This window comes from Hemicordylus capensis, chromosome 4 (assembly GCF_027244095.1).
Source record: "Hemicordylus capensis ecotype Gifberg chromosome 4, rHemCap1.1.pri, whole genome shotgun sequence".
Lineage (NCBI taxonomy): Eukaryota > Metazoa > Chordata > Lepidosauria > Squamata > Cordylidae > Hemicordylus > Hemicordylus capensis.
The window spans coordinates 71662044-71689961 of NC_069660.1; the positions used below are offsets into that span (position 1 = coordinate 71662044).

Genomic DNA, 27918 nt, shown 5'->3' on the forward strand with positions numbered 1-27918 from the left:
AAAAACATGCAACTTTTTGTTGAAAAGTGGTTTAGTAGTAGTAATATTCTGGACCTTTGAGTTGCCTGTCCCTGGACGAGTGGGAAAGCATTTATCCTCTTTACTCCCTATAAATATTGGAGTCAAAAGCCTAGCACTTGTCACCACTTATCTTCTAGCTGGTGTCCAGAGGGAGACACTGTAGAGATTAACACTCTCTCAGCCAAGGACCTGGTGTGGCTGCTGACTGTAGTATTAGTTTTGCATTTTCTTTCTGAATTCCTCCCCCCTCTACCCTATTTCCTTATTGTGTGAAAATCTTATTTTTCTTAATAAAATTAATATGCTTGTGTAGAACCCTGGGATAGGCTATTTTGACGGCTAAGCTGGCCATCAAAAGAGCCTGTCTGGGGTTCTATATCTTCCCCCTGAAGGCGACTGAGGCTTGGCCAAGATTTCAGGCAAATTCAGGCTTTCAGGCCTGCAAGCAAAAAAATGTTTTCTCTCAATACATTTAGAAGCAAGGTGCTTTTTACTTTCTCTTTGTGGGAGGAATTGTTGCAATACAGGATGGGAGATAACAGGATGCAGGTAAAGGTGAAGTCAATTTTGACTCCTGGTGCCCACAGAGCCCTGTGATTTTCTTTGGTAGAATACAGGAGGGGTTTGCCATTGCCTCCTCCTGCGCAGTATGAGATGATGCCTTTAAGCATCTTCCTATGTCGCTATTGCCCAATATAGTACCAGCGGGGATTCAAACTGGCAACCTTCTGCTTGTTAATCAAGCATTTCCCCACTGTGCAGGTAACCACAAAAGCCCCTTTTAGTTTGAAAAAGCAGGAAGACTTTGAAGTGGCAGTTTGAAAAAGTACCAAGTGAACGAATGCAAATTCAGTTTGCATCAAACCACATCACTCTCACATCAATTAATAAGGTGATTATTAATTAACCAATTAATTCAATAGAGAGATATTGGACAATCATTACTTGATCAATAAGGGGTGAATTAAGTGGGTGAAAGATGACTGAAGGGGGGGGATAAAAATGGATGAACAGAGGATTAAAGAAACACATGCTCTTCACTCTGATCAGCCAGCTAGCTTCTTCCTTTTGATGCTTTTTAGACTGCCTTCACTTTTTATGTTACATGTGTAACATCTATGACCACAGCTTCTGTACATTTCTATTGCTGCCAAGACTTGGTGAGAATAAAACTTTTGATTTCTTTAACTATTTGGTCTGCTTACTTGGATCCAATTGGTCACTTAGCAGCCAAGACAAGAACCTAGACTTCTGATTTCCCTTAACTGGCTAAAAGGGAATTTTAGTATATTAACCTCTAACACTTGGAAGTGGCTTCAGATTGATTTAAAGTTCTAGTTTACTTGCAACACTCTTCTCCATGTGCCTCACCAAGTCATAGTGCTACTGAGTGCTTTGTTTTTAGAACAATATACTGTTTGTCTAGAGCTGGATTCTGTGAACTCTGACTGTATTGTGCCAGTAAGTCTCAAGCCAGATGACTCTAGGGTCGTTGAAGCCGTGTCTGAGTCTGGTCAGTGACAGTAAATCAGTCTTCACTTGGTGGCAACCTGCTTCAAAGGAGTGGCATATTCCTTAAGTGGATCAGAAGAACAATCTCTCCGCTGAGAGTAGATCCCAGGAAAACATAATTAACACCGCTCCCCAAGCATAGTGATGATTGGGCAGTGGGGATTCCATATGCAGATAGGGAGGAGCCCGTGATGATTAAGGTCAGTTGGAATGCAACTGTTGCTGGTCGGAAGATGTGCTTGATTGTAGAAGTGAGAAGAATCTATCCTCTATAATAAAAGCCTTGGGTGTGCGCCCGTGTCTCTGTGCCCGTGTCTCCCTCGGCCGTTCTGGGCAGGAGGGAGATACGGCCGCAGGCACCAGGCGGCCATGTTGGGTCCCAGTCCGGTCCGGGAGGAGGAGGAGCGGGGACCGGGGAGGGCAGAAATATCCATTCCCTCTCTGATATCCCCAAATATCCATTCAGTCCCATGCAACCTTGCCCCACTGCGAGGCGCTGCCACTCGGGACAGGTCGCTTGGAATCGAAGCCCCCGCCAAGCGAGCCCCTTTGGCGGCAGGAGCGGCGGTTACCAGGACGCCAGAGCAGGTGCCCCGGTTTCTCCACACCTGGGACAGTAACCTCAGCGAGGCGCTCCCGGCAAGAGCCGCACGGCGAGACTGGCCTAAGGAGCAGGACCCCGGCGCTGCCCTGAAGTCCGGCGCCTCATTCCTCAGGAGGAGGAGCAGCAGGCATTGGCTGCCGCCCCCTCTGGTGGGTCCCCGGCGACTTCCCTTCCCCAGAGTAGAAAAGTGGCGCCCGCCGCAACCACCACAATGACATGCCCGAGCCCTGCCCCGGAGATGGCGCAGAAGCCAGGGAAGGGACAACGCCGGCGGCCCCGGCTCGCCCTGCCGCCGAAGCCCGGTCTCCTCTCCTCTCACCCCCCCACCGCCCCACTCCCCTTCCATTGTGCGTGACACAATCCGGCCCCCTCAGCCCTGCGGGGGTGGGGAGAGGGGAGGCGCCGGTGAGGACAGTGTTCCCTACCCAGAAACTCTCCACGAAGTACACCATAGGGTACATAGGGAGGGGAGAGACGAGGGCGGGTCCGGCCCGGGCACCCTACTAGCGCCCGTTATTTTAACGGGCTTAAAAATACTAGTCTATCAATAAAAGGATAGTGGGCAGGGGTCTGCGAAGAGAGAGGTCATGAGGGAGGAAAGAGCCCCTTCAGGAGAAGGAAGGGGGGGGGGGAGAGAAGGACTGAGGGGAAACGCAAGCAGAGGAAAGGGAAAAGAGAAAAACTGAGGGCGAGGAATGGGCCTGGGCCTCTCAGTGGCCTGAAGGTAAGGGGTGGCCATGGAGGCAGTGGCAGTGAGGAATGGCCCAGTCAACCACTACAGCACTCAAACTTTAGGAGGCCAAGCCGCTGGCACAATTAATCAATGGTGCCCACCCAGGACCACCCTCTAATTTTATCAGACTGGGAGAGCAGCATTACAAGTGCCCTGCTGTATCTCCCATGCCACTCTGCATCTGGAAACTGGCATGATAAAAGTTGAGGCCAAAATGTGGGTGACTGTTCTTAACCACTGGTTCAAATTAGCCCTTTGCCCTAGGAGCCTGGCCCCGTTAACCCTGCAGGACAATTTCAAATCCTCTTTGGAAGTGGGCAATCTATGACAGGGTGGCGGTATTGGGTTTCTCCCCATCTCTCCTCCTTGCTATGGGAAAAAGTGGCCATTAAACAGAGGACTCTGGAAACGGAATGCCAGGCGGATCTAAATAGGGTACCTGTTTTCCTGGCTTCAGATAGCTCCAGGTTCACAGTCTCCTCCACCTGCATATCTGATACAGCTGGAAATACCAAGCCACAGAAGGGTGTTAACCTTTGCCTGATGTCATGCCCCTCCATCCGCTGTTTTGGAGAAAAAATACAGGAAGATTCCATTTGCGGAAAGGCTTTGCCCCTGTGCTTCTGGGGAGGTGGAAACCACTGAGCACGTTCTCTTTTCTTGCAATTTCTATAAAGATAGCTGAGACAAACTCATACTCCCTCTACTACTCAGCTGCCCTGGTCGCCCCAGCCAAGCCTACACTAAGATGCTGCTCTCGGGTGAAAAGCAGACTTTCATGTTCAATGCTGCTAGGTTCTGCGTGGCAGCATGCAAGATCCGTCAGACCCTGACTGTAGCCCATAATTTGTGACGCTGATTTTAACTGCTTTACTAGATCATCCTTTTTAGTTAGTCACTTCATTTCCCTTCTTACCCTATATTTTATCGTATTTCTTTCTCTCCTTTAACATGGTAATGTCTTTTATCCATTGATATTTGTAGATGTACTACAGTTGTATTTTATATATTCCACTAGAGTTGTATTTTATAATTAATTTTATGTAGCAGATTTCAAATACCGACTATTATCCATTTTAGTTAGCTGCCTTACTATTAAAAGTGAATGTTTAATGCTCTATTTATATTTAAGCTACCTCACTTGTACTCCATAGTATATTTTAAGTATCTTATATTTTTAGACCCTTATTCCATTAGTTCTCCCACTAGAGCTGTAATACAAATCTCAATCCTATAGTTTGTAGTAGTAATACATGTTACATTTTCATAATAATCTGATTGCCTTATTCACTTTACTGTATTACTGTATTATAACCTGTGCTGGTCTTTGACTGTAATAAAGACGATTGATTGAACGAAGTAACTTCTTGATAGGGTATATGTAAGATGACTAGCAGAGGTTGAAAAAGGAAAAACCCTAATTTCCTTAATTCTAATCCACTCCTCCTCAATAACCAGTGTGGAATAACCACCTGAGAGCCAGCATGGTGTAGTGGTTAGAGTGCTGGACTAGGACCGGGGAGACCTGAGTTCAAATCCCCATTCAGCCATGAAACTAGCTGGGTGACTCTGGGCCAGTCACTTCTCTCTCAGCCTAACCTACTTCACAGGGTTGTTGTGAAAGAGAAACTCAAGTATGTAGTACACCGCTCTGGGCTCCTTGGAGGAAGAGCGGGATATAAAATGTAAAAAAAAATTAATAATAATAGGTTCAGGGTACCTGCAAGTAGTGACTATGGGGAAATTAAGTTCTTCATCATACTGTCTCCCCACTGAAAGGCTGTGCGGGAAATGGCAATGGTGAACCCCTCCTGTATTCTACCAAAGAAAAACCACAGGACTCTGTGGCCACCAGGAGTCAATACTGACTTGAAGGCACACTTTACTTTACAAAAGGGGCAGGGGACTTGTAGTGGGAAGACAGTATGATAAATTTGATTGCTTTGCAAACTTTACAAACTAGTTTCCATTCAATCACACACTCATACCCAATCCTTTCTTATATTTACCCCAAAGAATCATTGCCTGAGGATACTACTGGTGGCATGCCAGAGTGGTTAGGAGTTCAGCTAGGCCCCATGTGACAAATAAGGAAGCTGCTGCTGCTTTGGAAGAGAGGTCCCCATTGTTTCAACTCACGGCTGCTTTTATCCTTCTCCTCATGAGCCCATCTACTGTCCTTTGGGCCAATGTCACCTTTGTTTCCTCTTTACACAGTTCAAGTCCCACCAGTCTCTAATACAAGGCCTTAGGTACAGTACTTCAGTGGGATTCACCGGATTCTAGGCAATTAAACTTCAGCCTTCACAACTGTAACTTTTAGGTAAACACAATATTCTTCCAAGAGCTGGGCCAGTTGCAGAGCATCTGCGTCTCTAGTTTCCCCTGCCCGCAGCTGATATCTTCCCCACCTGTCGCCATTTTATTCTCTGCCCACCCACCGCCATTTTCTTCCACCTGCCCACCCCCCACTGCTTTCTCCCCCAACCCGCAGCCATTTTCTCCCCCACCAACATTTTGTTTCCCACCTTGCCCACTGCTTTTCTTTCCCCCTACCAGCAGGTCGCTCACGAACTCTCACGAGAGCTGCCACACATGGGATTAGCGACGGGTACACCTTAGACACACACACACTAGCTGGCCCGCCCACCAAGCAGCTGCCTTCTTCCCCCATCACCCACCACCTTTCTTCCCGCCACCACCGCTTCTTCCCGCCACCACCGAGTGTCCGCTTCTTCTCTCCTCCCTGTTTGTGGGCAGGCTGGCTTCTTTTCACCCCCACTCCCGGGTTTCTGGCTGGCCATCTTCTTCTGCCCCCCCCCCAATTTCTGGCTGGCCGGCCGCCGGCTTCTTCTCCCCCTCCCCACCCCGTTTGCTGGTGGGGCCCCACTGCCACTTTCTGGCCAGCCAGGTGCCGGCTTCTTTTCTGTCCCGCTGCCGCTTTCTGGCTGGCTGCCATTACCACTTTCTTCCCCACAGTCGTCCCGTGGCTATCTGGCAGCTCTCCAAACTCTCACAAGAGCTGCCATACATGGGGTTAGACACGGGTACATCTCAGAGAATTAAATATATAGATAGATGAGTGTTCAAAGTGTGTAAGTGTGTGTGTGTCTGTCTGTCTATCTATCTATAAAAATCTGCTCAGCACAAAAGCCAAAGAAACAAAAGGTTAAAACTTATCATCCAAGTACATTCCCACAAGTCCCCCCTTTAAACCAATCATACAGATTTCCAGGTGGCAGCCTCATTACCTGCTCAGAGAATCTGGTCCAATCCAAGCTGATGATCAGTAGATAGTAAGTACCTAGAACATTCAATGTCTTTTCCTTTTATATATGCCACATTCTCAACTAGACTGTTGATTTCCAAAGTTTGGGGACTTTTCATCCATGTACTGCCCTTCCTCTTTACTTCTAACTTTTCCCCAGACAAAAGTCTCTTGAGACTGCAATACATAGTTTCAAAATTAACTCTCAGTGACACTCTCAGATCTCCCCTTTCCCCCGCTCTCCTGATTACTAACTTATTTAGCAGCTCTTATTTAGCAGTCTCTCAGTGTGTGGTCAGTGCATCTATTCTACCAGCTTAGCTTGGCAGTTTCTCTATACTTTGTCGTTTTTGTGTTTATTGCAAATTTTTCCATCTGCTTCCCTCCCTTCCTCATAGTTGTGGCAGATATTTTGCAGACTGCACACTCCCTTACAGCCAGACCAATACTTCGACTCAAGAGGCCTAGGACCAATTCATATTATTGTGTATTAAGTATTATTTCAGTGGTACACTTTTCATCAACACTCTGTGCCTTGAGACTTCCAAAAAAAAAAAAAATTGTATTAGTATCCATTACATAACCAATCTATTAAGCTGATGAAGCAGCATATTGCAACACAAACACACATTCCACAGTAGCATCTACATATCAGTTATTCCAGGAGCACTGTTCCCTCTAAGGCGTGCACACGTGCTCATGCTCACAAGTTTTCTGATGTCTGCTGAGTTCATTTTAGATCCCACTCAGGTTGAATTATGAAGGCCCCACTCTGAATGCATCTGCACACACATTGCCTTGATACTGCTGCCCAGAACAAAACTCATTCCGCACAGAGATTTAAAAAAAAATTGGAGGGACCACTTGTCTCCAGAGTTCATACAAATACTAGACATAAGGTCCTTTAGTTTATAAAGCCTTAAGTAACCTGTCAGTTAATTTGTAAACTAACTGTTTTAATCAGTATACACTATAACTATTTTAATCATTAACAGGAAGCATGTATCTGATCCTTCCGTTCTTCGTGGTTCTTAGCAATTCTTGGGATGGTTTGGTTGAATGTGTTCAGGAGAAAAACCCAGGAGGAAGTTGGTATGCTATGTCAAAATATGCAGGTAATACCTGGATCCCTGCTACCCTTAAAGATGTAGGTTTTCTAGAAAATTTTGAATTGGGGAATTCTAGAAAACCTGCATGCAAATATCCCCATTTGCATGTAGTCTGTACCTTCAAAGAGGTGATGGTCTTTATATTAAGCACAGTATACCCCAGCATAGCTCCAGTGGTTGTTGCTGGTGTCCACCTTGCGGGTTTTTTTAGATTGAGCCCTTTGGGGCAGGGAACGATCTTCTATATAAATCTATATGTTATTATTTTTTTTAATGATGCAAGTTTTCCTGATGCCCTAAACAGACTGTGGTCTGATTTGGCCATACAGGCAAACTTTGTTATACATGGTACTGCTATTTGTGGTTACGCATATCCATGGGTGTCAAATAAAACATCCAACCTCCTTATCACAGATTTGAAAGGGTTAAAACCCATGTATCTGCAGTTACTAGAAGTCCAGAAATTACCGCAGAGGTAATTTCTGGCTGCCATTTTGTCCACAGGAGCCATTTTGTCGCTCAATTCATTAAAAAATGTTTTAAATTAAATCAGTGACTTTTTGGGAACAATTGGGACTGGGCGGGGGGCATTGCTGGATGCCAGGAAACCTACCAGGAGCATGGTAGGGCAGTTTATTTGGCCCACTTCCCTTTAAAAAAAAATTACCATATTTTAGAGTCTAGGAACTAACTCCTGTGGTCCCATAGACTCAATGCCTCATTACCTGCAGTAATTTGCGAGAACAGAACCCCTGTGGATAATGAGGTCCTAGGGATGTGCAAACTGGCTCGACCTCAATCCAACTTGCCATTGAACTGGTCCGGCCTGAGGGCACACTGGCTGGCTCAGGGCTGATTCAGGAGTTCTAACATAGAACTTAAACAAAAACCTCACCATCTCCTGGGGGGCACAGCCACAGGGGTCCCCTCCCCCGACCTGCTGGCTTCCCCCAGTCTCAAAATGGCCCTGTTCTGGCCCTCTCTCAACTAGTGGTAGTCATTTTGGAGGCCACCGCACATGTGCACTGGCCATCTGTGTAACCTCAGGCCATTTTGAGACCAGGGGGAAGGGGAAACCACCAGAGACTGCCCCTGCAGCAGTGCCCCCCAGAGGTAGTGAGTTTTTATATTATTATTTTTTAAAATGTTTAACGTTAGAAGCCCCAAACTGGCTCAAATTCAAGCTGAACTGAGGGGTGTTTGGGGGTGCAAAAGTGAACTTGCCCAGTTCTATTCGATTCCAGTTAGGACTTGAACCAAACTGGGCAAATCAGTTTTTTGTTTGTTTGTTTGTTTTTTACAGACCCCTAAGGTCCACCTGTATATTTTATGCAAAAACCTCCAGTAAAGGGAAACCTCATTATCCACAGATTCGTGGTCGAGGAAAAGATACCTGACCTCAGCATACACTGGAAAAATAGAAAAGAAAAACACATCGCCTTCATGTATCCATGGGTCAGGGACGGCCGGAAATTACCACGGAGGTCATTCCCAGCCACCATTTTGTTTGAGTCACAAAATGGATCTGTTTGCGGGGGGGGGAGAAACAGCAATTTTGTGGCCGATTTTGGGGCATTCTGGGACACAGCATGACTTGGGAGGCACAGAAAAGCATGGTAAGGAGTTCCCCCCACGCGCTCCCTCCATGAAATCTGGCCGATTTGGGGGCATTTTTGAGCAATTTCTGACTGACCAGGACCTAACCCCCCATAATCCCATTGACTTTAATGCCTCGATATTCATGGTTTCCACATCTGCTGCAGCAGCCAAGAATAGAACCCACGTGAATATCGAGATCCTCCTGTACATGAAATTCCCCCAAGTTGTATTGCAGAGTTTTTCAAGTGGTTGAACTGAAATATTTGGTGGCGGTGATGAGGAAATCTATAAAGATACTAATTGTAATTTTAATGGAATACTGAAACTAATTAAAAGTTTGTATTTGATCTTTGATTGAAATAAACATTGACTAATTAAAAGCTTTATGTGGAAATATTTTTATTGGAATACTAAAATCACTAAAACATATGCACTCTCTAACACACTTCCTAGAGAAAAATCACCTAAAAAACATTCTCATTAACAATGTGTGCATGTCAGATGAATACAAAAACTGGGCTGGGTGGAGTGAGAAAGGAGCATGTATCTTCCCTACCAATTGTCTACACCAGGGATGTCAGTCTCCTGGCACAAAGGCCAGATGCAGTCACTGTCCAGACCCCTAGTAGAGCCCAAGAAGCTGCCACTGCCACAATCCTCCCACCACCCCGCTTCCTCCTGCCCCACTCCACATTCCTTGCCACCTGCTGTAGCTGGTTGGTTCCTGCATTTCTGGCTGCCTTCGCCAAGATTTCCCTCCCCACTATACTAAGAAGTGGAAGCAGAAACAAGTCGGCAAGTCCTGCTTCTGCTTCCGAGATTCTGAGTGCAGGGGGAGAGAAATGGTGGTGGTGGTCAGGAATGAAGGAAGTCGCCAGCTGTTCCTTCAGTGGTCCCCCTAATTTTTTCCATCTCTGTGCGGACTAAGTTTTGTTCTGTGCGGCAGTATCAAGGCAGTATGGCCTTCCTAATTCAACCTGAGTGGGATCTAAAATGAACTGAGCGGACATCTGAAAACTTGTGAGCTGGCACACGTGCGCACACCTTAGAGGGAACAGTGTATTCCTTCCGTTACTGACACGGGGGAAGAGGCAGGAGGAGGAGGAGGAAGAAGACCAAAGGTGGCAAGAAGGCCTGAATAAGTGAAATGGGGAACAGGAGGCAGATGCAGGCCATCATAGGTGCATTGGAATCAAATCCAGCCCACCACCTGATTGAGTTTTGATGCCCCTGATCTACACCTTAAATTGACAATTTCAATTTAACAATAAGTTCTGATTAAATGCTGGAAGTTGGTTATTCAAACTGCACATAAAACAATGTTAACCTGTTAGACAAATGTGTGTTTCCATATCAGAACGACAAGAGGCTCCTGCCTTGTTTTGTTATAATTTTGTACACTTTATCTGAATACACCAACATTCTGATTTCACACTGGACTTCCTATGTCCCAGGTTGTTTCTGAATATTGCATCATACTTTTATTTGAAGGGGGGGGAACAGTGAGCAAAAAGGGATGTTTAACTCTTTCCTTACTTACCAATTCTCCATTGTCCTTGGGCAAAAAGGAGTCCAAGGTTCCCAAATCTGGGTCAAGCTTAATGCTAAGGTTAAAAGATGTACATATCAGGCAGTATAAAAATATGATAAATAAAAGATGAAAGCTGCTTTCCTAAAATACTTGCTGTGGCAGTTGCCTAATTTAAGATGATTTCTTGTAAACCATTTTCTTCAGTTACAGTCAGTTGCACAAGATCATGCAATGCCCCAGGATCAGGAGCCAGGATCAGGAGAGTATGACTGAGTTAAGGCTTCAAGGCTGATTGCTAAAAGAAAATTACATATCTGATGAAAGGCTTGCTGTGGCCAAGTCACATAAAGAGTGTTACATTGCAACTGGGATTCCAGTGTTTCTATTCCTCTTAAACATCCTGATTTGGGAGATGTTTTATTCCCATTACACTTTGTGGTCATTCATCACCTCTCACCCCTTTAAAATTTGTTTTCCACAGTTGGGTTCCATCTGAGGTGAAGCGGAGCTGGTTTTGTCGTAGCAAGCATGAAGTGTCCCCTTTGCTAAGCAGGGTCCACCCTGGTTGCATATGAATGGGAGACCAAGTGTGAGCACTGTAACATATTCCCCTTAGGAGATGGGCACCTGCTTACAGAGTTCCCTCCCTGGCATCTCCAAGATAGGGCTGAGAGAGACTCCTGTCTGCAACCTTGGAGAAGCTGCTGCCAGTTTGTGTAGACAGTACTGAGCTAGATGGACCAATAGACAGTACTGGTATAAGGCAGTTTCTTATGTTCCTATCTAAGTTTACATGGGGATGGAGGCACTCGAAGGGGAAAAATGGTGGGAGGAGTCGAACACTCCTCCATCCCAACCACTGTTCTTTCTAACAGGGATTTCCAGATGTTGTTCACTACAATTCCTAGTACCCCCAGCTTCAATGGCCTTTGCTTGGAGATTATGGTAGTCAACATTTGGGAATCCGTTAGAAGGAACACTGATCCCAACTACAGCTCTTCCTTAGAAGTGCTACCTGTCACCACATCCACTTTATTACTTACAAAAACACACACATCACATTGGACTATATCCGGACCAGTGTGCTAGGAAAAGGAAAAGACTATCCCAGATTAGTCCTTGCACTAGCAGATGTTGACAGGCTACACAACCCTGCATATGTCCCGGGGACGGTTTTCCACTAGCGGTTGCGCAACACTGAGGAGCACCACAAGTATATACTAGGAATGTGCACAAAACGGATTTAGCATTTTGTTTTAAGCTCAGAATGGAATGCTAAATCCATAGAGCGTTCCATTGCAACAAATGGGCAAGTCAATTGTTCTAATGGAATGACCCCGTTCTGACTTGGAACATTCAGAGTGCCATCTTGGAATACTTAGAACGTTCCAACTCAAAACGGGCCATTCTGTTCCGAGCTCGGAACAGTCCCTTCATTTGAAGAGCGTTCTGTTCCAAGTTAAGAACACTTGAAATGGCCCATTTCAAGTCGGAACGTTGTCAATGGAACATTCTGCACATCCCTGAGTCTGTCAACTCCACAAGCCTCTTAAGTGTTTGCAACTTCTCTAGCTGTGCTAACACACCTCTAGTCTGTATTTCAGCCAACAATTACATTTCTAATTTATTGTTTCGATTTGGTGCTGTACAAGGTTGCTGTAGAAGGGGGGAATTCTAGAATAATAAAACAAACAAATAATGCAGGCAGGGACAGAAGCTGCTGCTGATGGAGAAGATGTGCTAATGGGTTGTTGTGAAAAAGAAACTTAAGTATGTAGTACACCGCTCTGGGCTCCTTGGAGGAAGAGCGGGATATAAATATAAAATAATAATAGTAGTAATAATAATAATAATAATGTGCATGCCCACATGGCTCCACCAATGTGCAACTGATACACACACGCACAAGGTTTCACCACCACATATTGCCCAAGAACTAAATAACTTTTAAGCCTATCTGTTCCTGGAGGCTTCAAGTAAGTAAATTAAAATCCAAATTTTAAATCACAAAAATTTTAAACAATAATAATTTTAAAAAAAAGTCAAAGGAGATGTAATGGTTTTAAATGGTATTAAGATTCCCTAAATCTTTTAGAATCCATTGTATTTAAAACCAAGAGGTAAAATGTAATGTGGCCTGGCTGCCAGATTAACCCTGGCCAACAACCAACTCTTCTTAAAGATGTTCACTTAAACTTGAAGTTTGCACCTGCCTCCCAGAGAAAGCAATTCCATGCCTTTGGGGCAGCCACTGAGATTGCTAAACTAGAGTGAGTGAACAATGCAGGAAAGACAGAATAGCTTTGAATGAGTCACTCATCTTTTTATGGGAACAACATGGTCTTCCTTTGTGTTTGTTTTTACATTGCCTAAAAAAATGGCTAGCCTGAGAACTGAAGGTCTGTTTTAGGACAACTCCCTTTTCAAGAACACAAATGCAAGAGACAAAAGCAGAACAATGCAAGACCAATATGCTGCATCTGTATTATCAAGAAACATGCCAAGGGTATTTGGCTTACTGAATATTGAGAATGGATGGAGAATTACAGAAATAGCTGTGCACATGGTAATTCAGCATTTAACACATGATAGAAAACAAAATGTAATCTCATAAACTTACATCTGATGGAGCACATCCTAACATTCTCTTGTGTTCCTCACAAAACAAAATGGGGTAGAAGGTACACTAAATATCAATCATGCTTATCTCAATTTTTGGCAAACATTCAAAAAGGGTGAAGTGGAAAAGGCACAGCTATACAGTTTATACAAGTGCATGGAATGTGATTTATGGCTGCATCATTGGATCAACAAATTTGTCTTGCTTCTGATTTATATAAAAGCTAGGGTTATGCTAAGGATCTACTGTTTAAAATTAAGTATGTATTTGAGGTAACTGATTGTAGGAGCTACATTTTTAGATTGCAAGCCCTTTGGGAAAGAGCGCTATTTATTGTTATTCTTTTTTCTATTCAGAGTTTGCTCTATTTGCTGAATAGTTTGCTGAACTCCATTCAGAGTTCTATAAAGCATCTTGAAAACATTTTTGTTTAAGTGATGATACTGTGTACCCAGTGAGGCTTCTGATGGCTCCATCACTTCCCCCAAAGTAGCCCTTCCCCAAATCCGACCCAATATGCTACTCTGGGAACTTTGCCAGTAGCCTCAGATACACCATGGCAAGCTAACCTACTGTGTCTGCAGAAGCACATGCATGTGCAAATTGCAACATGGATGTCTACCTTTAAAAGTCCTGAAGCAACAGGAAAATGTGCAGTAGCTATGACTTTCTATGTAACCTATGGTTCTAATCTTACCTCTACCAGGAATATACTTGGCCCTGGTCTAGGTGTGTGGCTCAGTTTCCTCTCTAACAGGGATTCCCAGATGTTGTTGACTACAACTCCCAGCATCCCCAGCTACAATGGCCTTTGCTTGGGGATTATGGGAGTTGTAGTCAACAACATCTGGGAATCCCTGTTAGAGGGAACACGGGTGGGGCTGCCCTGTTCTGGCAAAGATACCAGTGGACGTGTGAGGAGACACAAGGAGCCAGGCCAAATTGTCTTTTTGTATCTTTTATCCAATGCCAGGGTACGATGAAAAGATGGGGGTGCATGAAGCTGTGGTACGAAGGATGCTGAAGTGTTGGAGAGGGTGAAGATGCATCTTCTGGAGCTGCCCTCTGCTGATCTGACCCAGACCCTAATGTCTTATACTTTCCTTCGCCTTTGATAGATAGTCCGGGGCGGAGGGAGGTCAGTTCCCATGCCCATCAGGGGTGTAAACATGTCATCCTTGACGCCAGCCTTCAGGATTCTAGTCTCAGAAGTTGTTTTCCCTTTCTCACCCTCCAGTCTGATTATCCAAGTGTCTCTGCATTACAGTCGTTATCTCTGGCACCCCATGGATTGATACAGGATGCTTCAAAACACTGTTGCCATCTTCTCTTGTCCTGGTCTTCAGCCCCCCTTGATTGATAAGCAATAGATAGCAAAAAAAGTTGCTTTCCTACCTAGCCCCTTGGCCATCTTCAGTCTCTCATTGATATTGAGGTGGGAGGGGGGAACTGGGTATAGAGGGTAGTAGGGATAGGGTTACAATGGAGTTCTGTAGGTTTGTGCCCGAAACGTTTTGGAGGCCATTGTAAAGGCCTCCGAAACGTTTCGGGTGTGGGGGCTGATTCGGCGGCGGCGGGGGTAGAGCTTTAAGGGCGGGGGAGAGTGTACTCACCCCCCCGCCGCGTTTCCCCCGCCGGCGCTCTCCAAATTTTAAGCCCCTCGGGGCAGCAGCATTCCTCCCTGCCGCCCCGTTCCCCCCGTCGGCCGGAAGTCCCGAGCGATCTTCTGTAAGATTGCTTTGCATTGCAAATATTAGAGACAGAAATACAGTATACTGAATTAGGGAAAGGTCAGACAGAGGGACTTTCCTGTGCCAAAACCACAAGCAGACAGTTAGCAGACAGTAGCTGCTGACAAAAGCATATTGCTTAAACTTAGAAACCACAAGGATGGACAGGGAATTGGGGGGTCTTGCAACAGGACAGTCCGACGACATCTGTATGATAAACATGCAGCAAACTTAAATTAGCCAATAAAATTGTCTTGCTAAGAGGGGCCACCTTATATGGGAGATAGGGGAACTAAGGGGGGCTTGTTTACTTGTGACTATAATGTTGGGGTCAGTTTCTGGGGAAGGCCAAAAGCCCTCTAGCTAACCTGGTAGGGTCTGGCTCTGGATTCTTATTGTTAACTAGTAAATGCAGGCCCGTTGAATAACGGGCGCTAGTGAGTGCTCCGGGCCCCCCGGCCGCCATTCCCCCTCCCACCGCCGCCAGCCTCTATGCCGCGGCCGGTCTCCCCAGCCGGGCAAGGGCCTCAAGCCGCCCGGCTTTGGCGGCGGCGCCAGGCCTCAGCGGCGGCTTCGCCGCCACCTCAGCCGGCTTCCCCCGCCGCCTCCTCCCCCCGCCCGGCTTCGGCAGCGCGGCCAGGCCGCAGCCATGGCTCCGCCGCCGCCTTGGCCGTGTCCCGGCTTCTTTGGGGCGGCCGCTTCTGGCCGCCCAAGATGTCCGCCGGGTCCTGGCATTCGTTTGTCAGGCACGAACGCACGCTTGGTGTCCGTCCACGGACGGACACCAAGTGTTTTATTAGAGAGGATTGAGCCAATTAATAAGAAGCCAGAAAGGAGATTTTCAGTCTTTTTATTCAGCTGAACAAAGCGGCCGGGTGTCCACCTCAATGCCAGGAGAGAGATGACACACTTCACAAGCAGTTACAAACATTTTTATACCTTTTGACAAATAGTAAGCCCACCCAGTTCCCCTTCTTGCAAAGCAAGGCTATCAGCTGTTTCAAGCAGACATTACCATTTCATGACGTACCCCCTTTTGGAAGTCCCCCAACTCTGTTTCCCTCCTTGCGGTTTCCAAGTTTAAGCAGTTTGCAAGCAAGCATCTGTTTGGCCAACCACCTGTTTGTGGTTTCAGTATTAAAATATCTCCTGTGATAAAAATCCCCTTCTATTTGGGGTTTTAGCCCTGAAACCTCAGCACACAAAAAGTCCCCTTTCCCAATTCAGCTCTCTATCTTTTATTCCCTGGCAGCTCTAAGCAATATTTCACAGAGGCAAGATGGCATTAGTTCTGCTAAGAATTAATATAGCTTTTTGCAGCCCCTTACAATAAAAGTAGTTGTCAAACTGTCTTGGGCGTGCCTCTTCTTTGCTTGCATTGAGGAGACGCCCGGTTTTGCTTTACTCAGCTGCATGAAGAAACTGTAAAGGATCTCCGTCTTGTCTCTATTAATTGGAAAAATATTGAAACAAAGGACGAGATTCAGCCTTGCCAGACTAGCTGGGAAGGGCGGGGGCCTTCCCTGGAAAAGGGACCCCAACAACCCTGTCTTGTGACCTACATAGTTCAGGCTCAGCCCCATGGCCTGCTTTTGCTGCAATAAACTATTCTAGTTTCATGCAAGCATGGTTACAGAAGCATAATGGTGCAGGTTAGGCTAACCAAGTATGCAAAACCCTTCACCATCTTCTCATTCTTTTTGCTGTGTTGCTGTTTTAATAACTTCTCTTGTTTAAAAGTGGTATATAGAAATCCAAAATAATAATTATTAATAGCCTTTTTCACTGGTTAGGAAACTGGGCTGGGAGTTTCTCATCCCAGCCAGGAGCTCACTGGGCAGCCTTATGAAAACCACTGCATCCCACCTCAGCCCTTTCTCCCTGCACACAACTACAGCAACATTATCCTAACTTGTGCTTGCAAGAACTGCGAAAATAATGAATTTGGGGCAGCCTGAGCAATCAGAACGCACCTCACACGTTACTGTTGGGGTCAGCCGTTAGGCTGTAGGCTTATGCCTTCCAGCTAATTCTGGTAGGCTGGCTCCTGTCTCTGTATCTTGTAGAAATTCAAATTGACAGAGGCAGAAAAGGAGATTCTCAGTCGGTTTATTTAGCCAAATAAAGCAGACCGGGGCGCCTCTCAAGCTCGCAGGCAAGAGAAGAGACCACCGGGAAAGTTCTACAAGCAGTTTTTATAGACCCCAGTAAACAAACTCACCCACCTCCCTGTTTCCATGAAATCCCCCCACCCCTGTCTTAAAAGCATTCTTATTTGTCACCTTAAACAAGCTATCTAATTTCTTATACATTACATCAATCATCAGATGAAAGCCCCTTGTCAAAAGGCTTCACCCACTCCCCCCTTGTTCCTCCTCTTGCGGTTTTGCATACAGAAAAACAAAATATTAAATTCCCCTCATACATGGCAAGAACTCTTGACCTTTTGCAAGCTGCTAACAAAGCTGTTTCTCTGTCTCTGTGTTTTCCCCTCAATCTTGCAAAGCAGGTAGTACAGAAGCGAATATGGCACTGGTTATGCTAACTTAGCTTTTGCAGACCCCCCAGCTTTTTCAGACCCCATTATTTCGCTAGGCTTTAATGGCTAATTGCATCATGCAGTTTTTCCACTCTCAACCTACCTCTCCAAAAATGCCTTTAGCAGTACCACAAATTCTACTTTAATAAGTAAAATGAACAAAAATACATGCAACTGCAATAATCGCATATTCTACACCATACTTCTCATTTCCTTTAGCGTCTCCCCATGGCAATTCTAGATTGCAAGCTCATCGGAACAGGGACCTGGCTGGTTGTACTCAAACTCTGCAAAGTGCCATACATACGGAAGGTGCTTGCTTGCTTAAATAAATGGTAGTGCTATACACATTATAGCAATACTGCAGGCCCTTGTAAAAACCTAAAACTTATTCTGAAAAAGTCACAGTTGCATATTTAGGCGTTTACCAACCCAAACTTACCTGCTATCCCACTAAAATTGCAACAAAGTGTGGACTCATTGCTAGCCCGATTTTCGTTGCAGAAGGCTCTTGCCTTTTTCTGTAGCAGAGCATCACTAAGCCACTGCTTTGCTTTCTGAACCAGAACCTTCTACCTGAAGGAGAGACCAGACCACGCTCGCAAGCCGCGTCCTAACTAAGCTTAGCAGTACTTCCTTCGCGCCCAGCGCTCACGTTCTGAGTGTAGATCAGATAATAAGCGAAAAGTGTGGTGGCTCCACAATTGCAGAAGCCGTTGTTTTCCCGCCTTTTCAGGTTTGCACTCCCAGAGCGGCTGAACTGTTAAAAAGAAAGCGGAACATAAGTTTCCTGTTTATCGCGTCTTAGCTCAGCAGTTTGGAGGCTTGGCTGTCTGAGAAGTCGAACTCCTCGGGCTCGCTGTAGAGACCTTCCCAATACCAAACACTTTATCCAGTGAGTCTCCCAAGGCTCCGCTCCCACGAGGTTTCCGTAGCTAATGTATCGTGCGTTTCTAGGAGGAGCTTTCTTTTTAAAGCAGACAGACAGCAAAGCAGGAGGAAAAGCAACTGGACGTCTGTGAGGTAAGGCTGAGAGATTTAAGAACAAAATCTTAGGGTTCTATAGAACTGCCGTGCCTGCTCTTTAAATCTACGGAATTTTTCTGACCATGCGGGCTATCAGGTGGATTGGGTTGTGGTGGCGGTTTAAGGAAGAGATTTTCTTCAAGGCAGGGGTTTCCGGACTTGAGTTGTTGGACTACAACTACCATCACACCACCCGGTCACGATGTTGCTGAGGTTATGGGAGTTGTAATTCAACAACATCTGGGGACCCAGCCGGTCTGGAAACCCCGCTTTAAAGGAAAACACTTGGCAACTCTCTTGGGAGAATGAGGATTTTCAAGCGTGTGTGTTGTGCGTGAACTTGCTAAACACAGATCCAGTACGTTGTGCTTGCAGCATTTTGCAAAAGTAGTTCGCACAGATTTTATTATTCTGGGTTGTTGTTTTATTTCGCTTCCATGGTTATAGGGAAGACGTTGCAACAGTGTTCGTGCAAAATAAAAGAAGCCCCAGGGCCACTTCAGATGACCTAACTAGAGTGGTAACAGTTCTGAAGGTATGCAAACTAGGAGCCAGTGTGATGATCTGCACATGCATCTCCTCTGCTGTTGCATGTACAAGTCCTAAGAAGCTGTGGTATTGGTGCTTTCTCTGTGTGAGAAAGTGGCTTGTGTCCAATTGTCATGTATGATGATGGTCTGTATACTTTTCCCTCCATATAAGTGCTATCCGTAGAGGCAGTTTAGAAGAACTGAGTCTGTATTCATGTAATGAGGGAATTTCTGTTCTAATATATTTAAAAGTTAGTCCTGTGAGTAACCTTGGAGAGATATTTTAGAGATTTGGTTGTTTGGAACTCATTGGGACTGTAGCTTTTTTTTCTTGTTACTTACTACCTTTTTATCTCAACCTTCCTCCAAGAAGTTCAGGGCAGGATGCATCCATTCCCATTCTTTCTGCCCCAGTTCTGTCTGTCCACTTAATCTTATCGTTGTTAGGCAAGGTTGCATGATTTTTCTCCTGCTTCTTGGAACTTTCAAGCATGGGACATCATTCTCTCTCTGGACGAAGAGCGATGAATGGCAAAAACATGCAGCAGTCTTAGGAGTTCTTGCTTGCAATAGAAGTTTTTTTTAAAAATAACAGGTGTTCTGTGGTATAATTTTGAGATAAAAAATGTTAATATTCAACAGAACCCAGAATCAGTGAGGAAGGTCAGGACCTGATCAGGTCACATACTCTGGAATATCTGTACACTCGAGAGCAGAAATAACTTCTGCCGATTACTTATATTGTTGTTGTATTGCTCAAGTGCTAGTAGGAAAGCCAAACTGCCTGTCTTATGCAGTGCTTTTGGCTCTCCTCTCCCTGATCTAATGTTTCCATCTGAATTTCGGATTAATGCTTTCATTTATCAAGTGTATTTAAAATATACATTATTTGCTATATGTCACATGACCCTAAAATGTTATTTCTACTTAACCTCGGGCTGGGCTGTGTTTATTTGGAAATAATACAGGTACCTTGTGTAAGGAGCCACCTAATGGCGCAGCAGGGAAGTAACTTGCCTAGGGAGCAAGAGGTTGCCGGTTCAGATCCCTGCTGGTGTGCTTCCCAGACTATGTAGGATTTGGAGGGAATGCCAGAGTCAGTTGCCATGAACCCACACTATCAATTTTCACAATCTTCATTTGATAGCGGTTGCTCTGCATGGTTGCTCTACAGAGAGTTGGACAGGACTGAACAGATAAGAAGCAGCTCTACATGGCATCATGTTGCTTTGCTAAGAAGTTTACAACTTGAGGTGGGAAAGTGCTGTTCAAATATAAGAGCTGCTGGGCATGCAGAAGTTCTTGGCCACGGAGCCAGAGTCTGCTTTGCAAGGTCTAGGATCTTTGTCAGCAAAATGAGAATCCAATAGTGTTAACAATTAGAAGCTTCCTTCAGGTTTCAATATTCTGGAACAAAGGGCTTGCCATTATTCAAAAGTTTAGGAGCAATGTAGATAACAATGTGAGGATGGCACGTTGGTATTTTACAAAAATCTTTCCCACACCCAAGCCTGACTTTCCTTTCCTAAGCCAGCGCTTGTTGGAGGGAGATGAGAAAAGTAAGGAGAGCAGAAGGGGAGGGAGAGAAGAAAAGAAGGGATACACACCTTTGAGCCTCTAGATGTGAGTAGACCAGAGGGGTTTTTATTCTAATAATAGTTCGAGGAAGTTGTCCCAGATTTCTGACCATTTATCTGATTTATTTACTTTTATGGGGGCCCATTTTTCAGGTTCCGCTAACTCAAGCAGGTCATGCACTCAGTCCTCACTCCTAGGGGGATTGGGAGATTTCCATTGCCGCAATATTAATCTCTTGGCTCCCAGTAAGCTCCTCCATAGCTGTTGTTTAGAACTGGATTTTAATCCCCAGTCGGTTGGGATATACCCCCAGTAATACATGCAGGTCCTTTACAGTGCAAGAAATGAATCCATCACTAAGTTAATTTGTGTAATAACCGCTCTCCAGTAACCTTGCACCCTCATTTTTGTCTTAACGAATGTTTTACTTTGTTTTTATTCTGTTGTAAACCGCCCAGAGACATAAGTTTTGGGCGGTATAAAAATGTTTTAATAAAAAAATAATAGGACAGCCCTAGAACATACGCATTAAGTTGGCATGAGAATTATTGTATCTCCAGCAATTACTACTATTTGGGGCCATTATCACTTAAGATATAGAGGGGTCCAATAGGCCCTGAAAATAATCTTCATTAGGCGCAATTTAAGATCCATTGAGCTGCATTTAACACTACCTAAAATATCTTGCCATTGTGCTGGTGACACTTTATCTGTAAGTTCCAGGTTCCATTTGTCCCTAAGTAAATCCAATCCAGGGGCCATGTCTCCATGCACAAAGATATATAGGTATTTATTTAGTTTGTGGGGAAGAGGACATTTTAATGGCATGCACTAATATATCTGGAGTTGTTGGGGCTGCCAGGGTGTCTGGTCCAAACTGAGCAGATATACTATGTTTCAATTGCATATACTGCCAGTCACTTGCGGGTGGTAAATGCAATTCCACTTGCAAGAGTGTGAAGGGTTTGTAGTTATCTCTAACAGGGTTGCTCTGTTTTGTGTTGTCCTTATGCAGATTGACTTCCTCCACATAACACAAGTCCATTTTTTCTAAACTGCATGGGTCCATCTTTGATACTCTGTGGAGAAGGGCAAAGGACTAGAATCGTGAACCACATAATAAGAAATAATAACACTTTGCTATGCTAGTTGGGAAATTCATGCCACAGAAGCCATGATACTTATGGTGACCCTTGTATGGAGTGTCTGTTTCAGATCATAAGAGACACACAGAGCTTGGTACCATATAACTAGAGAGAGCTTGGAGAAGGCCTGCTAAGGTTACAGGTCAATGGAATGGAATCTTAAAGTTACAGGTCATGGAATGTGTGGAAGGAGTAAACTGAAGGATTCATTCCATCTGCATCCTGTTAAGCTTGGTACTTGGACTTATCTTGAATTATTAAGAAGAAAAGCCCAAGGGGGGCTCCTGATCCCAGTAAACTGATGGGATAAACCCTTTCAGAGTTTGGGGGTCTGAGGGCTTGGCTGCAGCTGGCCCTCAGTCTAACCAGCTTACTGGTTAGTTAGCTTACCATAACAAGATCTTTAGTTTGTGTGACTGCTCCCACGCTGTCACTGAACCCTCTGTCTTTCAAAAAACAAAATCAAAACTCAGTAGTATAGTAAATAAAATGGACAGGTAGGCATGAGTTGGGACTAAAGTAACGGACATACACCAGTAAAATAGTATAAGAACAGGTTTACTAGAATAAAAGGCTGCAAAAATATTTTTAAAACACAGTACAGGAACAAATGATGTAAAGTTCAGTTGGAAAAAGTACAGAGTTCAAAATACAAAACAAACTACCTGGCTAGCCTTCTCTCCCAAGGCCTAGCAGGTTCTAGTAGGACCAGCTCCCTCACTGCTGCCTTCCCTAGCAGTTTCAACTCAACCCTATTGTTGAGGTCACTTTTTCCGGGGAAGGCCAAAGGCCTACCAGCTAACCTGGCAGGGTGCTGACTCTGGACTCTTATTGTTAATTAGCCAATTAATAAGAAGCCAGAAAGGAGATAATAGCAGCAGTCTTTATTCAGCTGAACAAAGTTACTGGGTGCGCATTTCAATACTAAGAGAGAAATGGCACACTTTACAAGCAGTTTACAATCATTTTTATAGCTTTTCAGATAAGCAAGCATTAAGCCCTCCCAGTTCCCTTTTCTGCAAAACAATGCTATTGGCTATATTCAAACAAGTTGTTTTTCCAGACATGTTATCACACAACTTTCAAGAGGTGACCAAGAGGTGACCCTTCGTAAGTTCCCCACTTCCCGTCTCCCCTCTTGCGGTTATTCAAACTCAAGTATTTTTCAAGTGTCAGCTGTATCCTGTCTAGCCAATTGTTTGTGGTTTTGACACAGAAAATGCTTGTGACATTCAGAAACTCCCCTGCCCACAATTTCACCTCTCTATTTTATTTCTTCTAATAGCTTTTAAGCAGTGTTCTACAGAAGCAAAATGGCATTAGTTATGCTAAGTATAAAACATAGCTTTTTGCAGGCCCCATCATCATCCTGCTGGTGTTTCAGCCTTCCGGCTCACACAACATTCAGCAGCACACTCTCTCACATAACTCCTCCTCCTGGTTCTTGAACCCACCCTTTTATCCAGTTCCAAAGGGAAACATTAACCAATCAAAAAGTTCCTTCCTTTAGATAGCCAGAATCTTCTGTCTGTGTCTGGAGACAACCGATCATAACACAATGAGGCTATTCTCAAGATCGGCCAAAATCAGGCTAAGGGAGCCTAGCCCAGTTTTGGCAGAACGTGAGAACCACTGGGCTCACAGACAAGCCCGGTTTCTCCAAAGTGAGTAACCCACTAACTTACCCCTCCCCTTAGACAAGGTTAGCGGAGCGAGCGCTCCGCGAACCCCGTCTTTTTGACCGTGTATTGCCGCACTGCGGCAACACACGAGGAGACCCTCTCCAGGAGGCTGAAACAAGCCTCCCGGCCCTGGAGGTCTCTCCAGGATGCCCCCGCACACTTGCTGTGACTGAGCTGGCAGTTGTGTGGGTGGCCGATCCAGCCACCCAGGGCTGCAGCCTGGATCGTCTGCGGGGAGAGTGGGCCAAGCCTGCTCTCCCCGCTGACCTCATTTCGATGAGTCTCACTGATCGTGAGACTTGCCTCTTTGTAACTTCCCCTCAAAACTCTGCAGCAGACAAGTTAGGCCTCAGACTTGGCTGTAAGAGGTTGCTGCCTTTTAACCCCTGCAGAGCCTGGAGGGAACACAGGACACATTGAAGAAAAACAAACCATAAAACATAATGGGAAGGAGTCATTCCTTCACAGGGGGAAAATGAATTATTGGTAGGTCCAGTCACATTGGTCAAAGCAGAATATTCTATATCGAAATATGGAACCCAAAGAACAAATGGAGAATTTTAGGTGTTGCAAGTAGAAACCAATCAGAAACTGTGATAACATAAGATGAAGGTTTGTTTTCTGGGGTATAAAGTAGACAGACTGAAGAGGAAAGGGTTGGTTTTTCCTCTCTGCCTCTAGCCTACTTTCCAGTGATCTCTTATGAGATCACCTGGCATTAGGGATGTGCATGAACCTCCGAACAGGTTTGAAAGACGGGCAGTTCAACTGGTTCGAAGGCGGGTGTGTGTGTGTTGTGGGTTGAAGGGGAATGGGGAGGGTGCGCGGGCACACACCCATACTGGCACACGATATAAGAGGGTAATGGGGGGGGGGCTCCAAAAAGGTCTCTCCAAATTAGGTGAGTGGGTGACAAAATGGCAGATAGGGTTCAGTATAAGCAAGTGTAAAGTGATGCATATTGGGGCAAAAAAAACCCAACTTCACATATACTCTGAGGGGGTCTGAGCTGTGGCTGACTAGTGGAAAGAACTTGGGGTCGTGGTGGATAGCTCATTGAAAGTGTCGACTCAGTGCATAGCAGCTGTGAAACAGAATGCTGATATTATAATACAATTAAACAAATCTATGGTGCGGCCACATTTGGAGTACTGCATGCCGTTCTGGTCACCATATCTTAAGGAGAATATTGTAGAACTGGAAAAGGTGCAGCAGAGAGTGACCAAGACAATCAGGGGCTTGGAGCACCTTCCTTATGAGGCAAAGGGCTACAACACCTGGGGCTTTTTAGTCTGGAAAAGAGGCGACTACAGGGAGACATGATAGAGGTGTATAAAATTATGCATGGAGTAGAGAGAGTGGACAGAAGAAATTTTTGTCTCTCACAACCCTAGAACCAGGATCATCCCATGACACTGAAGGCTGGTCATTCTAGGACCAACAAAAAAGAAGAATTTTTCACACAGCGCATAATTAATCTATGGAATTCTCTGCCACAGGATGTGGTGATGGCCACTAGCTTGGATGGCTTTAAAAGGGGTATAGACAGATTCATAGAGGACAGGTCTATAAATGGCTGCTAGTCTGGTGGCTATAGGCCACCTTCAGCTTTGGAGGTAAGATTCCTCTAAATACCAGTTTCAGGGGAGCAACAGCAAGAGAGAGGGCATGCCCTCACCACTTGCCTATGGGCTTCTCAGAGGCATCTGGTGGGCCACTGTGTGAGACAAAATGCTGGACTAGATGGGCCTTGGGCCTGATCCAGCAGGTTTGTTCATAGGGAAGGGGATATTTTTCTGAGTTATAAAAACCAGGTCTAATACTGATCTTTTGGTCTTCACCCCCCTTATCTCCACTCCTATATAATCTTCATTGCCAGCTATAGATTCACCGCGGAAGATAGGGTGAGGAGGTTTAGTGGTGTGGTCCACTTTTACCCCATGTGCATATAGGATTTTGTAGATTCCTTATACACATAAAGGGTTTCATTACAGACTTTGTAACCTTGTAATCTTGTTTTTCACTAAAGACCTTGTAATCACCTTCATTCTTATATTCATATTTTGTACCTTACATCTTTGCATAACTTAGGACAGCAAGGCAGAGATAATGTTTATTTAAAATACACTTCCTAGTCGACCACCTGCAGAAGGGAGGAGAGATAGATCTGTGCCAAGGATGGGAACTTGATTGGAATGTCCCTGACAGTTGTTCAAGTGTTTGGGTCTCACCCATACCACTGATAAGGTGTACACACCAGATCATCTGTAGGTGTAGTTTATGAATTTTGTAAAAGTATAAAGAGACAGCAGGACACCCCAGTATTTTTGAACCTCGGCATAGACCTAAGATCTGGGAAGGTGCTATGCTCTAGGGGGACTGTCCGCCATCATCTCTGGGGTTCCTGACGAGCAGAAGGGAAGTATGGTGTATCGTTTATTTTGTAATCTTCTTTAGGTATTATTCAGCTCTACCTAATAAAACTTCTTTGGCATTTACCCTGGTGTGTGCTTATTGTCTTTGAATGCTAGAACCTGTTGGTCACTGGCTGGCCACCAGTGCCAATACACCAGCCAAGAAACACACTACAATTCAGGAATCTACAAATAGCAGGCTTCCTGCATTTCCGTTGACAAATCTTAAGGACCTGATTTTTGCTCTTCTGACAAACATTCTATAGTGCATACAGTACTGGGCACATGTAGATATCACATTATCATAGAACCAGCTGAAGGGGAAGTGGAGTAGGCTGTGATCTCAGTGTTTGACTTGTCTGCAAAGAGGTTACATTGCTTTCTCATGATGCAGTGTCCAGTCAGCATGTCACTTTCAGTCAGCATGTCACTTTCTCCACAGACCTTGAAATACAGAGAGCAGTTTCCTCCAGCTGTGGGAGATGTACCCCCGAAGAAGATATGAGCCTTGGCATTCTTGGACTGTAAGTTGTTGCTTTTTCTCTTCTTTCCCACTCCTGAATTTTTGACTGAAAGAGTTTAGCATATATTTTTGTCTTGTGAGTGGAACAACAGATCTATGATTGGAAGCTGTAGAAAATGGCTTTTCTCCTCAGCGAAAGAAAGTTATAGGGGCCTTTTTAGCCTTAGCACAGTACTCTTGCTAATCTCAGCCTAGAGCTAGTGTGGGACTCTACTGACTCTAAGTCCTCTAGCTCTGCACGGCCCAACAGCAAGGCAGCCCCAGGAAAACGGATACAGGCACCAGCTGGTTTTAGTGAATCAATGAATATGTGTCTTTATTATATTTGATTAAACAGCAAGCTAGCTCCTAATTCACACACACACACACACACACACACACACACACACACACACACACACCAGCCCCACTTAAAGGTTATCAGTCTTTAAAGTAGGGTGTTGGGAGAAGCGGGAGGCCTCACTCTAGGTGGTGATGCTTCTCAGGGATCTTCTGGTTTCCTGCCTGACTTATAAAGGGATGTTTCCACTTCGGCTGGTACTTCTGTAGTCCACTTTCATTTCCGTGATCACAAGATGTACTCATCTTATCTTTTTGTCCTTTTTCCAGTTCTTTCTCCTTTACAATGTCTTCGGCATTTCTCCCCGGTTCTCACAGATTCTTCAGGCCTTTGGCATCTTTCCCAACATTGTTCGTGTTCAAAAGGGAGTGGGGCTGGGGCACACTTGATGTTGCTCACTCATGCATTCTTCCATACATACTGTCTGCAAGTACTACCTAAGTTTCTCAATTTGTCAAGATCACATAGCTCATGGGGTTACAGAAATGAGCTGTTACAAATTAGTATATTGTTCCTTATCTCTAGATCATTATAAACTTGAAGTTCAACCGAGTATTTTATGCATCACTACTACTACAAGGCTAGCATAATTCTACATCAGTACACATCTGACAATGTGAAGGCCAGTCCTCCATATTAGTGTTCCATGTTCTTAGGATTTACATAGGATTTCTTGAACTAGTTAGATTCTAGTAAGATTAAAATGGCTGTAATCCCAGAGTTTTAAGGACCCAGCCTGTAGATGCCTGTCATGCCTTCCCTATGTAAGTTACTCTATACAAAACCTTATAACATTTGTATTTCATCTTTCCATCAAGGAGTTTAGGCTGGCACATGAGGTTATCCCATTAGGCTGAGAAATAGTGACTTCCAGGACACCCAGTGAACAAAATGCATTAAATTATTATATCATTAAAGCAGCATAGGAGTGTCCCTTTTAGTTAAGACAAGTAGCAAAATAAGGTTACACCATTATAAACCACAAAATTTTGTTGTTTTCAAAGATGACATCTGTTGAGCTAATAACTTGAAAGTTGGCATGAGTGATCCACTAGACACTATGTACAAATGTGGCTAATTTCAAAGTGATCTAATAAAAATGGCCACAGGTACAACACATTTAAAAGTGTTGAAAATCGACACTTTGACCCTTTTTGCTCCCGAGTTACCCAGGAATACAGCATCCCTTTTCTTACCCTCTACTCCCCCCCTACCTGTCTTCATGGGAAACCTGTCAGAGAGTGATTCCCTCAGGCCTCAAAATTCCCTCAGAATCTTGCTGCCCACCCTCCATTTTCAGAATGTTGATGGGAGAACTAGGCACAGAGGGAGGTCAGCGGCCACACGGGTTCTGCCGCTGCCCGGGTTCTGCCACCGCCCCCTAGCCCGCCCCATGCATCTGACGTCAGACGCA

The 27918-nt window shown here is 44.8% G+C and overlaps 1 protein-coding gene and 2 long non-coding RNA genes across 20 annotated transcripts in view; 2 read left to right on the forward strand and 1 right to left on the reverse strand.

Moving 5' to 3' along the window:
* Positions 1-27918, forward strand: part of LOC128323309 (uncharacterized) — a 133828-nt gene that overhangs the window by 9644 nt on the left and 96266 nt on the right. For 6 of the 17 annotated variants that reach the window (XM_053246156.1, XM_053246155.1, XM_053246159.1 and 3 more), the window contains exons 1-2: positions 23090-23209; positions 26084-26165. In XM_053246156.1, the coding sequence (XP_053102131.1) occupies positions 23104-23209; positions 26084-26165 (188 nt within the window). In that variant the 5' untranslated portion in view covers positions 23090-23103. Of the gene's footprint in view, positions 1-17810; positions 18290-18407; positions 18828-20427; positions 20446-23089; positions 23210-26083; positions 26166-27918 lie in introns of those variants that run through there. The other 11 variants (XM_053246163.1, XM_053246172.1, XM_053246173.1 and 8 more) reach the window with 7 other exon arrangements.
* On the forward strand, positions 2603-9229 carry LOC128323315 (uncharacterized). Of its 2 annotated transcripts, none has more exons than XR_008306196.1 (3): positions 2603-2861; positions 7134-7253; positions 8551-9229. It is a non-coding gene; the product is annotated as an uncharacterized LOC128323315 (long non-coding RNA). The 2 variants fall into 2 exon arrangements; XR_008306195.1 differs by having other exon boundaries at positions 8618-9229.
* On the reverse strand, positions 15562-18434 carry LOC128323317 (uncharacterized). The gene is made up of 2 exons (XR_008306198.1): positions 17709-18434; positions 15562-16173 (listed from the first exon to the last, which is right to left on the reverse strand). It is a non-coding gene; the product is annotated as an uncharacterized LOC128323317 (long non-coding RNA).